The sequence below is a fragment of the Tenrec ecaudatus genome, chromosome 12 (assembly GCF_050624435.1).
Source record: "Tenrec ecaudatus isolate mTenEca1 chromosome 12, mTenEca1.hap1, whole genome shotgun sequence".
NCBI lineage: Eukaryota > Metazoa > Chordata > Mammalia > Afrosoricida > Tenrecidae > Tenrec > Tenrec ecaudatus.
Window position 1 is genome coordinate 77638612 of NC_134541.1, and position 12846 is coordinate 77651457.

Below are 12846 nucleotides of genomic sequence, written 5' to 3' on the forward strand. Positions count from 1 at the left end.
AGCTTTGTGTAAAAGAGCAATTGTATATTGAGAAAACATCACAGCCGAGTCTTTATCAAGTCCATAAGTCCAATATTAGCTCATATGCACAATACCAGTCCATAAATTCCTCTTTAGACTCACACAGCACATGCAATGATGCCAAATGCAGGAAGATCACATGCCAGTGGGTACAAGGTCTTATGGATCCAGTGGCAGTGGAAGCATCTCAATGCTGGTGGGTCTCTATGTTTCTCCTCCAGCTTAGTGTCTCCACGACAAGAAAGGGGAGGCAAAAAGACTGGGTCTGGTCCCCAATAATTATCTCCTTCATTGCTCCAAATGAGGTCTTCAAACTGGGACCTGGTTGATAGGCGTGACTCCATCCCTTCACTCAAGTTGACAGGAGATTATGTAATTGCCACAACATGTGATTGGACGGTAGTCTTCAGGATCTTAAAGGGTGGTGCCACAGCCTCTTTGGTTTCAAAGATTCAGATCTTCCCATGTATAATATTTGCCAGATGAGTTTTCCTGTTCCAATTCAGCAGCATAATCACTGTTTCCCCCTTTAGACATTCTGATACATGTGCAGTGAGGCTGCACACTGTGACATTATTTTATTTCCCAGATGACTAATGGTATCCAAAACATTTTGAAGTTGCCATTCACACATCCTCTTCATTGAAATATTTACTCATGATTTTTGTCCATCTCTTGATGATTTGTATTGGAGTTAGGACATTCTTTATATTTTTTAGATTGGTCAGGGATGTATAAGATTTACAAATAATTTCTATTGATTTGTAGCTTGTCTTTTCTTTTTCTTCAGTTTTTCACAGGGCAAAACATTTTTAATCTTGATGAAATCCAGTATGTCAATGTTTTCATTTTGTGGTACATGCTTTCAAGGTAAACTTCAAGAATTTACCACTTGCCCTAGATCCTAAATATTTTCTCTAATGATTTTTTCTAAAAATGTTATATCTTACATTTAAGTTTATGATTCATTTGGAATTAATTTCTGTTAAAAGTATTAAGTTTAGGTTGAAAGGATTTTGTTTGTTTGTTGCTTGTTGCCTACAGATGCCCACTTATTAATAAGACTACCCCCTCCTGTATTTAATTGCTTTTGCACCTTTGTAAAAATGAGTTGTGTGAATTTATGAGAGTCTGTTTCTGGCATCGCTACCCTGTTCCATTGTTCTGTGTATTCATCCTGTGCCAATACCAGGTCCTCTTGATGACTGGAGCCTTAGAGTAAGTCTTGAAATCAGGTAATGTGAGTCTTCCAGATTTATACTTCTTCAAAATGGATTTAGCTTAATTTTAAATCTAAATTTTTGTCTTTCTCTATTTGGTTTCCTGATTTATTCTAGGGGGAAAAGTTCTTGCATCCACTCCTTTTTGTTGTTGCAACTCCTGCAAATGCTATTGATTTTGCTGCAATCTGTCCTCCAACAACTGTGGGGGAAGCCCACTGACATCTGACTGCACGGATTCTTGGTAAACGCAGAACCCTTATGGATCTTGATTACTGAGTCCAGATGTGCAAGGCTGTGGAACCTCCTATATACACCCTGTTCCTTTATGTATAAAATCTTAGGTAACTTTATTCCTGAGTCAAGGAATACTTTCCCACTGGTGACACGAGATACAAGATGGATTGGGATTTCAAGTTTTTCATAACTTTCATCTTCCTTCAGGCTCAAAGTAAGATGGGCTAGCTGGAGCTCCCGAAGTCTCATGGAGTATGAGGGGACTTGTATGGACTGGGTCTTGTAGCTCTTTGGGGCTCGTATGGATTGGAAGGAAAGAGAGCATTTGGTCAATCTTTGTGCTTTTATCTTTTATAAAACAGGAAAAAATAGCCCTACAAAACCTTGATCCATTGCCTAGTAAATAGCTTGTATGCAAATGTCAATATGTGATGCCCAGACAGTTATATATGAAAATAGAAATAATACCATCTGACAATTCTCGTGGGGAAATCTTTCTGCCTTCATTGAAGTAAAAGACAACTGCTTTGGAGAAATTTCCACTTTGTCCTTTGTCTTATCAGAACAGGGCACTATAATGACAGAAGGGTTCTGATTAAGCTTCACAGTGTCAACCTTTTCAACAACTACTGGTCTTGAGCTCTCGTACGTGCAAATTTGGAGCCACTTCTCGTATCATCTTTCAGCTCTCTGACACGCAGCTTCATACCTTCTTCTCTGTGCCCGGTGAATGACTGGGCTAGATGTGGAAAGCATCAGATTCCAGATGAACACCTGCCCTACTGCTCCACTATCTTGGATTTATACTGCCTGCATACATTTGCCGAGGTGCCACTTTGGCCTGGTCAACCCTGGCTGGCACAGCCTCCTGATATCAGGCTCCTGGAGCTGCCTGTGGGGGTGGAGGTATTGTCAATCTTAAGCTCTAGGCTGTGGTACAATAACCTCCTCCAGGAGCATACTCAGTGGTGGGAGTCAGCCAGTTCACAATGGTTCTTCACAACTGCTACCTAAGTTTTTGTTGAGTTTGGCAAACTGTTGGTTAAGATGGCACTTGTTATCAGAGTTCTAAGGTGGGCAGCTGGGAAGTCACTCAATGGGGAAATAATAAATTTATACTCCTTACCTTAAAAATTTTTTTAACATTCTTCTGCTCAATAGTGTATTCTATGCGCCTATAGTGATGTTCATTCTATCCGTACATGTAAAAAATTAGATGGAACTTTGCTTGTAATATTTATTTACTCATTTTATGAAACTTATAATTCTGCTAAGTACTACATTTTTATGTCTTGCATTTGTTACTTCAGTAAACAAACATAACCTAAAAATAAAAAGTGCCAAATAACCACAGGGCGACACACTCATTACTTTAAACTTTATGTTATGCTCCAAATTCCTGTGAGATATTATGAGTGCTTGATGCCATTCCTGAGAGTCTTCAACGAGCTAAAACATTGTCAGAGCAATAGTTGCAAATTCAGCAGAAGCAGAAAGGAGTTTTGCAAAGATGAACAGAATATGTTCAGCGAAGAGCAGTCGCCTGTTTTGACGCTGTCAAACACAGTGACCCTTGTCTAACTGGTCTACCTCTGCAGAGCTGAGATCCTTCTCCCGCAATGGAAACACAGTGAAGGAGAAATCAAACAGCAAATGCTGCTCGGAGAAAAGTGAAGAAAATTGCACGTGAGGAACTTAATCGAGAAGCAATAGGGAATATTTGAACAGTTTTATTGTTTCTTTTTCAGCTGTTATTAAATTTTTTCATTAATATTTTAAAACTCATAACATGATCTAAGTTTTGTGTACCTCTTCTATGGTTTTTGTTTACATAATAATTGTATTAAATAATAAAGTATCTTTGGGTGTATCTTTTTTTATACTTAAAATGGTCACTAGGGAAGTGAACTGGCTGTTAAATTATCTGAGTCCCACCACTAGGTGGGATGGTCACAATTTGGCTGCTAACGGCAACCTCCAGTTGCTCCGTGGGAGAAAGACCAGGCTTCCTATTCCTGTAAAAAGCTAGCGTGTCAGAAACCCACAGGAAAAGTCCTGTCCTGCCCTGCAGGAGAGATAAGAGTAAGCATTGGCTAGATAGCCGTGAATTTAGTTTAGGTTTATACTGTGGTTAAAATCCCATTTGGGAATGAATTGTCTGTTTAGTGGCTGATAGTGGATTTGTCTAGGCATCATCAGATCGATCTATTTGTAGACATAAAAGGAATTAAGCCAGCAAACGGCAGTGATGGGAGAAGTTAGATGTCAATGTACAAGGTAATGTCCGCGGAGTCAGGAAGCAACCTGAAGAGACCAAAACTTTCCTCCAGAACTTCCCTAGAACGAGTGCTATTAATGTGGACTTTTAGCCTCTAAAGCTTAATTTTGTTTGTTTGTTAAAGTCGTCTACTTGTGATATTTCAGTAATAGCAGCATGAAATCACTAAGACAACAACTAACAAGCAACACGAGGGTAAGTCAAAAAGTATTGCTAAAGAATCCTAACATTTCTATGACACAATAATAAGTAGTATGACGTGATTATTTCTGATCATAGTCTCCATCTAGGAGAACCCAACCCAAACAAACTCATTGCCATCAAGTCATAGCAGCCCCCTGTGGGTTTCCAAGACTTTATTTTAACTGGTTATGGGAGTAGAAAGCCCAGTCTTTCTCTGAGGAACTGCTGATGGTTTCAAACTGCCGACCATGCAGCTCAGAGCTGAACACATAACCACTAGACCACCAGGACTTACTCCATCTATGGCTTTGCACTTCTAAAAGCATGATTCTATCTTTCTACCATTTCTGCATCCTTATCAAAATAGCAGTTTAGGCACATTCAAGAGATTCAAATTCGGCTACTTTTAAATGTTCTTTGAGTTTTAGGAAGTCTGAAGGGACATGATCCAGGCATAGGGCGGACCAAGCAAAGTTTTCCAATAATATTATCATAGGACAGCCCTTGGTACCCTCAAATAATGATCAGGGACATTTTTGTAATGGGGGGAAATCCTCAGAGGAACATCCTGAACTTTTTCTCAACAACACAATCAATTTTCTTAAACCTTTTCATTATAAGCCCACATCATTGCCCTATATCTTTTAAGAAAATCTACGAAGATTGTCTTTTGAAATAAAAAGAAATCATAAAAAAAACATTACCATGATTTCTTGAACTGACCACTCGCTATCTCAAATTTAACTGGACTTTTGGAAGCCACTGTTTTGACTTGTCTCCTTTTGAAGGCTCTCCAATTAAACTAAGGCAAATGTTTTACTGAGAGAACTTGTTTGTAGCTATCCATTGATCACAAGCATGTTTAAATATATTTTGCTTGTAATAAGTCCATGCATGTGTGAACTCAAACCCTATGTACAATGCTCCCTCATACATCAGCATGTTTATTGTGTTAGGCAGGATTCTCCAGAGAAACAAAAGTAGGACACTTAAGATTTTATATAGATAGATAGATACATACATACATACATACATACATACATAAAGTTTATTCAGAGAGAAGGAATACAATGGTTAATTAGTCCCCACAGCCACACAGAAGTACAAAGGGCGCAGTTCAATTCACTTTCCTGGAACAGTTAAAATACTGAAGGCTGGGGTGCAAGGTCAAGGAAGCTGAAAGCAGAGTATGCCTTCAAGCAAGACAGGCAGACTCGGCCCACAAGCAGCAGGCATCAGGGTGGGGCAGCAACAGTCAGTAGAGTTAGAGCTTAAGGAAGCAGGCCCCTATGGGAGTCTCAAGCTCTAGAGATGTATGCACAGTGGCACATCCACGGGTTGGCTCAGCCTACAGGTAGTGCAGCACACAGTTGAGGTAAAGAACTAGCTTAAGCAGCAGCATGTGGGTCTGATCACCGGAGAGAAAGAAAGATGAGATACCAGCTTTGGAAAGCATTTATCTCAGTCACCCTTCAAACAAGCTGTCACCAGATTAAATTTTGCCCACATGTTCCTTTGGAGGCCTAGTTGGCACAATAAACCGAACTATCACCTATATGATGTATGAGTCAAAATGCTTATAGGGTTTGAGTTCATACATGTACAGATTTATTACAAAATGTTATTAGCTATTACTCCTTAAGAACTAAGTAAATGTGTATATTTAAGATGGTTGAATATCATTTTTTCAAATTTTGTACAGTATGTTGATATGTATTATTTTCATAAAATAAAATTAATATGAATTTTAAAATAGTCATTTATCAGCATTTACTGCATGGCTTATCTAGGCATATTTGAGAATAGACATTTAGTAACTGTTCATTAAAGAATGTCAATATGGTGAGGAAGACAGACAGGTGAAGTAATGAAGATTAATCTGTGCCAGCACCAATAGTAGGAATTGATGCGAGGGCACTAGGGACATTGATGAGGAAGAGACCAGTTCTCTTGGTTTCATGGCAAGGAGAGGTCAAGATTAGTTCCCTGCTATTGGTCAGGATGTCTATGGGCAGGCTATTACAGGTAGGTGAATCATCAAAGGCATAGTGGCTATGTGTATTGGAATTTTAAAATGTGTTCCATTTCTGGAAGTTTCAGGTCATACAGGCATAAGTATGGTACTTTTACAGAACTATGTTCCTTGAACTCTTACCATATCTGAAAGTAACTAACCAACTCACTTAAACCTATGTAGCAGTTCATTGGGCCAGTGTACTTATAACTAGCCATTAGAAACTACTTCTAAAAATTGAAAACCCTGAGATAAGCTCTCTCCTGGAGTCTCAGTAAGGAACTTTCCTTGGAAAGGACACTTTCTCAAATATATCACAGACTGTCTGACCTCATGACTCACTCCCAGAAGCCTGGGATGCTCATATGGTGGCCTTTCAGGAAGATATACACTCATCCTCATGGGCTGTTTACCCCGGGGACAGATAAGCCTTCACTTTCTATTTTCATATCTGTAGCATCATCACATGCCTTGTTTATCTTGCCCTATCTATGCTGCTGTTTCAATGGAATATTATCACCACTTATATTCAAGGTTGTTTAGGAAACATTAAAGCACTCAACCTTTGGAAAAGGGGGCAAAACTACTCTTTAATAGGAACCTCTAAGTGACTGGATCTGAGTTAGTCCCTTAACTTCCATTTGTACCCAGAAAAACTTTAATCATATGTTTGCTATAAAATCCACATTAAAGATGAGAAAAGGGAGATTGGCAAGGGGGAGGCGGGTGAGGGGAGACGCCGGGGAGTATAAGATAAGATATAATAATTATAAACTATCAAGGGACCAGGGGTGGGATCGGGGAGGGAGGGGGATGGGGGGAAAAAAAGGGAAACCGAGCTGATTCCAGGAACTCAATTGGAAGGTGAATTATGAGAGTGACGAGTGCAACGAATGTATAAGGGTGCTTTGCTCAATTGATGTATGTACAGATTGTGATAAGAGCCTTATGAGCCCCAATAAAAAGATTTTAAAAAAAGATGAGAAAACCAAGGCTTGCTAAATAACATGACATTAAGAATACGGCCAACTGGAGACTTGAACTCCCATCCTTTTCATTTTAAGTCATGTGCTTTGCATTCCATTTTAAGGCTTGGATTAGAGAGAACCCCTTCTGGGCCTTATATTTTAAGGAATGGCCTCCAGCTTTTGTCCACACATGCCAAAGAACCATGTAAACCTGGAGTCTAGGCTCCCCTAACCCAGGTCCAGGCATCTGAAACCCTAAATTTCCTATTCATTTGAGCCCGAGTCTGTTTCCTGAACATATGCAGACTTCACAATCAACCACTCTTTGGAAGGTTCATGGCACCACAGTGTGCCTTCTCCCAGGCCTGACTGGGCTGAGGCATGTGAGAGCAGCATGGCAATAGGGGTTGGGTCGTTCAAATGCATGCACCCAAGGCCCTGTAAGGTATGGAAGGGATTCATGTCAGCAATCAATGGGCAGGAGACCTGGGTGTCAAACTATAAGACAATCAAGAATTTTAAGCTTGAAACAGGTCTCCTAGGTTGTTATAAAGGGCAAAATATGAGGATAGAGCATATTTTACTTAATTTGTTTGATTTAATTAAAACTTTAAAATATGTTGATACCAGGTTTCCAATTGAACCCTTGGCTCGGGACCCACAAATCTAAGGGCATACCTGTGTCTTTGATTATTCAATTGGTATCTTTTATAGTGAATGGGGACATCACTTCCAATACAAATGAATGAAGCTTAATTTTCTCACATCTAACAGTCTTTAAGGATAATCTTGATAGGATATATTACCTTTTCTCGATCAAGAAGCTCCTGTAAAATAACTTGTCTTTCCTTGCACAGCTCTAAAAAGTCTCCTGAGTGCAGAGTTTCATGTAAGGCAGGGAAGAATGTCAGTTGGGTGCAATCCATGACCACCTTGTCTTTCTTGCTCTCAGCGTTCTTTGGCATCAGTTCATCTGTGGCAGCATAACACATAGTGTTGGCATGGTTCCAGGACAGATGCAAACAGAATGCTTTTCCCAGTGTACCTCTTAACCGTCTCTGAAAATGAATGACATGGCTCTGATGCATAATGTTAGTTCTACTCCTGTGGTATTGTAACACTCCTCCAGGTGATTCGCTCCGGAAGATGTTGGAGTGCCTGAAGCGGGGCGCTCTACAGCTCTCAGAGAATCCAGGGAAGATTTGCAAAAGGAACTATGATGGAACAATAGTTTCCTGGAGGCTCATTTGATTATCCATTTACCTCAGGGACCCGTTGACCAAAGGCACTAACTTATTTGTGCTTATTTACTAATCTGCAGTGAGCAATTTCATATGGGTTTCACCATATCACTTATGTTGCTTACTGGGTACTCTATCCTAGTGAAGGATTACACAAAAACAGACTTTTAGTTTGTAGGAAAGAGCTGTCTAGTTGGGAAAGAGACAGATGGGAACCACATCTGAAAGCAGAATCTTTGATGTAGTGAAAAAATGTGAAAATATTCATAATAGATTAGTAATTAAGCACAAGTAACCACAGGCCTGCCTTGCTTATTGAGTAATCTGACACTGAATTACTTATATGAATGTATTGAACACATTAATATATCCAAAATATTCTCAGCTGCTATAATTGAAGAATGGAGCAATTTATCTATTAAATATCTAGACCAATTATTTTTTAAATTTTCATCCCATATGCTTTGGGTTATTTTCCAATATATATCTTCATTAATGGGGAAAACTTGTAAGCTCTCCATGGTATAGCTAATTGATCAGGCAATTCCCTAGGCAGACGGGGTGGGTGTGGGTGTGGGTGTGGGAGAAGCCATTGTTGTTTCAAGAGAGATTCCCTGAATGGTCTAGATATGAAGCAGGGTGTTTTCATTGAGATGATGAAGTAATGGAAAAGCATCTTAGCACTGTCTACTGTGGACCTGAAGCCTTTTCTATTTCAAAATATTAAAATCAGAATGTTTAATAAAATTAATGATAGATTACATGAACTAATCATTTGTTTAGCTAGTGAACAAAAAGTTTAAATAAACAAAATACCTTGGTTCTTAGCATTTGTTTGAAAAATAGCATCATTTCTGTCTTCATTCTCCTGAAATAAGACCAAATAAGAGAGAAATTAAATCCTGGATACAGCACCCTCATATGTACCTGATCTCCCATTTCACTGATTCACAAACATACATATGCTTGTGTCCCCTTTGGATTACTCATATGCTTTTAAGACTGACCATCAAGGAGACATAAATGTTAAATTCTAAAGGAGTACAATAAACTACAAGTATAAATGCTCCAGATCAAGGGAGGGGGTCTATGATCATACATTAACTAGAGTAATTACCAAAGATCATGTCAAGATGTGATTGAATAGCATACTGAATGGCTGCTTTGTGGGCAGTATTGGCGAGGGGAGCAGGGGAGGGCCTGGGGTTGAGTAGCTTCTATAACCAGAGAGCAGGTTTGTAGGAAGATTTAGCGGTGCCACCTGCACAATGGGAAGGCTAATTCTTTTTCCTCCCCAGGAAATTTATTGCAGAAAAAAAATTACACCCCAACTTGGATAACCTTTGTCATCATGCTTAGTGTACCCATTATGCTTAGTATGGTAGTCACAGAATTTAAAACATTGTAGAGCCCCGCTGAGACGAAACATCTAGAGAAGGCAAGTGTAAGGAATCTCAAGTCTATTAATAGTCCGCAGGGGGCGAAGGAAGAGAGAAAAATGAGCAATTGGGGAACAATGAGTATCTGTTGTTAGTTTAAAGTGATTATTGTAAAACATGACAAAAGTAATTAATGCAACGAAATTGTACATTTGAACTATGTTGAAAGTCATTTCTATATACTTGGGAGGATTCGTGGATCTTTTACTCTGTTAAACGACATCAAAAGTAAATTATTGTGTTATATATATTCATCTGCATGTATTGCCTACCTATACTCCTAGCTCATCCAAAGCACACAAGAACAGAATCGCTATTAAAATGAACTCACACTTGTTATTTCTCGGCTCAGTGCTATAGCTACTGTGTCGATTGAACATCTACTGAACAGCTTCCTCTGATTCACTGAGTCTCTCCTCTCGTGTATGAAGTCCTTCCCCAGGGACTGGTCTCTTCTGATCCCGTGTCCAAAGCACGGAGAAACGGCTCACCATTCTTGCGTCCGAGGGGCTTTCTAGTGGTCCTTCCACCAAGACAGATGCGCTTGTTCTTCTGACAAGCCAAGGCCTTTTCAATATTCTTTGTCAGCACCCTAATCCAGGTGCATCAATTCTTCTATGATCTCCCTTATTCACTGTTCAACTTTCACAAGCATATGAGGTCATTGAAAATACCACCACGTGAGGAGAATGCACTTTCATCCCATAAGTGACACCCTTCCCCTTCAACACTTTAAATAGGTCTTGTGCAGCTGATTTTGCCAATGCGGTCTGTTTGATTTCTGCTTTGCGTTGTTTGAAACTAGCTTGTGTGCCACAAAAACTGTTATTTTACCTTTTGTGTGAAGAATGTGACACATATAAAGAAGAACGGACTATATGCCATTCCACAGCCCATTGCAAAATAGTGACATTATCGAAGTACCCACCACCCCGTGTAGACGATTCTTCTTTTTATTTCTCCACCCTGTCTTACCTTCGTACACCTTCCCACTCTTCCCTACCACTTGCCCTCCTTACAGTCTTCAAAGTATTTTCCTTTGGTGTGAAAAAATTCTTTCCCCTTTACAATAATGGTGTCACGAAATATTTATCTTTATGATATTAATTAACTGTACTGTGCTCTAATTAGCCCATATCATGAGGTATTGGATAGACTCATCATTGTATTTTATTAAGGATGTGTAATATTCCATTTTGTGTATGTAACTGACTTTGTTTATCCAATTTTGCACCAAGTTTTTGATCATTTCCACTGTTTTGTTATTAATAAATTGCAGTGATAAACGTGGTGGTGCATATATCTGTTCCAGTTCTTTAGGGGGTGTATGCAACAGAGAGGTAGCAGGATCATGGGGTATTTGAATTCACGTTTGTTTCAAGAAGGGCCATCCTGTTTTCCATAGAGGCTGTTCAATAGTGTCACCCACACATCACTGCTCCAATCTCTCCATAGCCTATCTAGCATTTATTATTTTCTATGTTTTTGAACGTTGCTAAGAGTATCTGGTTGAGGTGGTATCTCATTTTTGTTTAATTTGTATTTCTCCTAAAATGAATGCATGAGAGCATTCTTTCACATGATTGTTGGGTGCCTGAAGTCATAGTTTGTAAATCATCTATTCACATCTTGTGGCCTTTTTTTATTTGATTATTTGTGTTTTTTCTTAGTAAGGTGGTTTTGTTTCTACAGATTTTTGAAATTAGCCCTTTATCTGATATATAATTGTCAATTATTTCCCCCCAATCTGTGTATTCTTTTTCTACTATTTGAAGGCAGTTTTTAAATGTACAAAAATGTCATATTTTAGAAGGTTTCGGTCTTCTATTTTTCTCCTGTGGTGCTGTAGTCGTTTCATAATGTTTGCTAGTGTGCTTATGCCTTGTATTAGGCCCTGAAGTTTGTCCCTATTTATTTCATTGGTGATCTTTGGTTCTAGGGTTTATATTTAAGTCTTTAATTCATTTTGAGTTAATTTTTGCTCATAGTGTGAGGTATGGGTTCTGTTTCATTCTTTTGCAGGTGGAGATCCATGTTTTCAACTTTATTTATTGAAAAGGCTATCTCTAGTTAATGCTTTTTAGTCTTTTATCAAAAATCAGGTCTCTCTATATATTGTCGTACCAACACCAATCTGTTTTGATTATTGTGGTGACTATAAAATAGGTTTTGAAATCTGGGACTTAATGGCCTACTTTGTTTTAGTTTGGCTTTTCACACCTTTCCTGAATTTACTTTTTTATTATATTTTTGAAATTTGTTATTAATTGGGAGTTAATACAAATATCATATCATTCCACAGTTCAATCATGGCAAGCAGAATTGTACACTTGCTACCACAATGTTTCCAAACATTCTTTTTCTCCCTGGACTCCTTGACATTGTCTCCCTTTCACCTAACCCCTACCCCCTACCTTCACCCCCCAAATTCCTTATTCTACTTGTGGTCCCAATAGGTTCATCAGTCCTGGGTTTCATACACCAAAACACAGAAAAACATATAACACAACTTCCAGAGGGTGGCTTTCAATGTGTTTTGTTTTTTATTAGTGTACTGTTTATCCTGGATTTCTTGATTTTCCATATAAAGTTGGTGATTTGTTTTTCCATTACTTTGAGCAATTATGCTGGGACGTGGATCAGAATTCATAGAGTGATATTTGATTTATTAACTGCTGTTTCTGTGAGCATTGATTATTGTGGATCCAAGCAAGATGAAATCCTTTACAATTTCAATTTTTTTTCATTTATCATGATGTTACCTATTAGTCTGGTTGTGAGGATTTTGGTTTTCTTTACATTTTAAATAGCAATTCATACTGAAGTTTGCTGTCCTTGATTTACATTAGCAAATGCTTCAAGTTCTTCACATGTTCAGCAAGTAAAGTTGTATCATCAGCATATTTTGGGTTGTGAATAAACCTTTCCCTGATCCTGATGCCACACACACTTCTTTATACAACACAGCTTCTTTTATTATTTTCTCAGTATTCAAATGGGGTAACTATGGTAAAAAGATATAACTGTGATTTTCAGCTTTTGTGGTTTTAAGGTATGCGATGCTTCTTTGTTCTGTTTGAAAAAAATGCCTCTTGGTCCATGTAACCGATTCCACATGAACACAACTAAGTGTTCTGGAATTCTATTCCTCTCAGTGTCATCCATAGTTGGTTATAGTTTACTCAGTCACATGTCAATAACGCACAAGTTATCATCCTTCTGGGATTCTCTACTTTCAGGCAAGA

The 12846-nt window shown here is 38.6% G+C and overlaps 1 protein-coding gene across 1 annotated transcript in view; it reads right to left on the bottom strand.

Moving 5' to 3' along the window:
• The window catches only part of WDFY4 (WDFY family member 4), a 388818-nt gene that overhangs the window by 124228 nt on the left and 251744 nt on the right, over positions 1–12846 (bottom strand). Inside the window, exons 41-42 of the mRNA XM_075527922.1 lie at positions 8979–9030; positions 7728–7894 (exon numbers count right to left, since the gene is read on the bottom strand). Coding sequence (XP_075384037.1) covers positions 7728–7894; positions 8979–9030 — 219 coding nt within the window. The remainder of the gene's footprint in view (positions 1–7727; positions 7895–8978; positions 9031–12846) is intronic.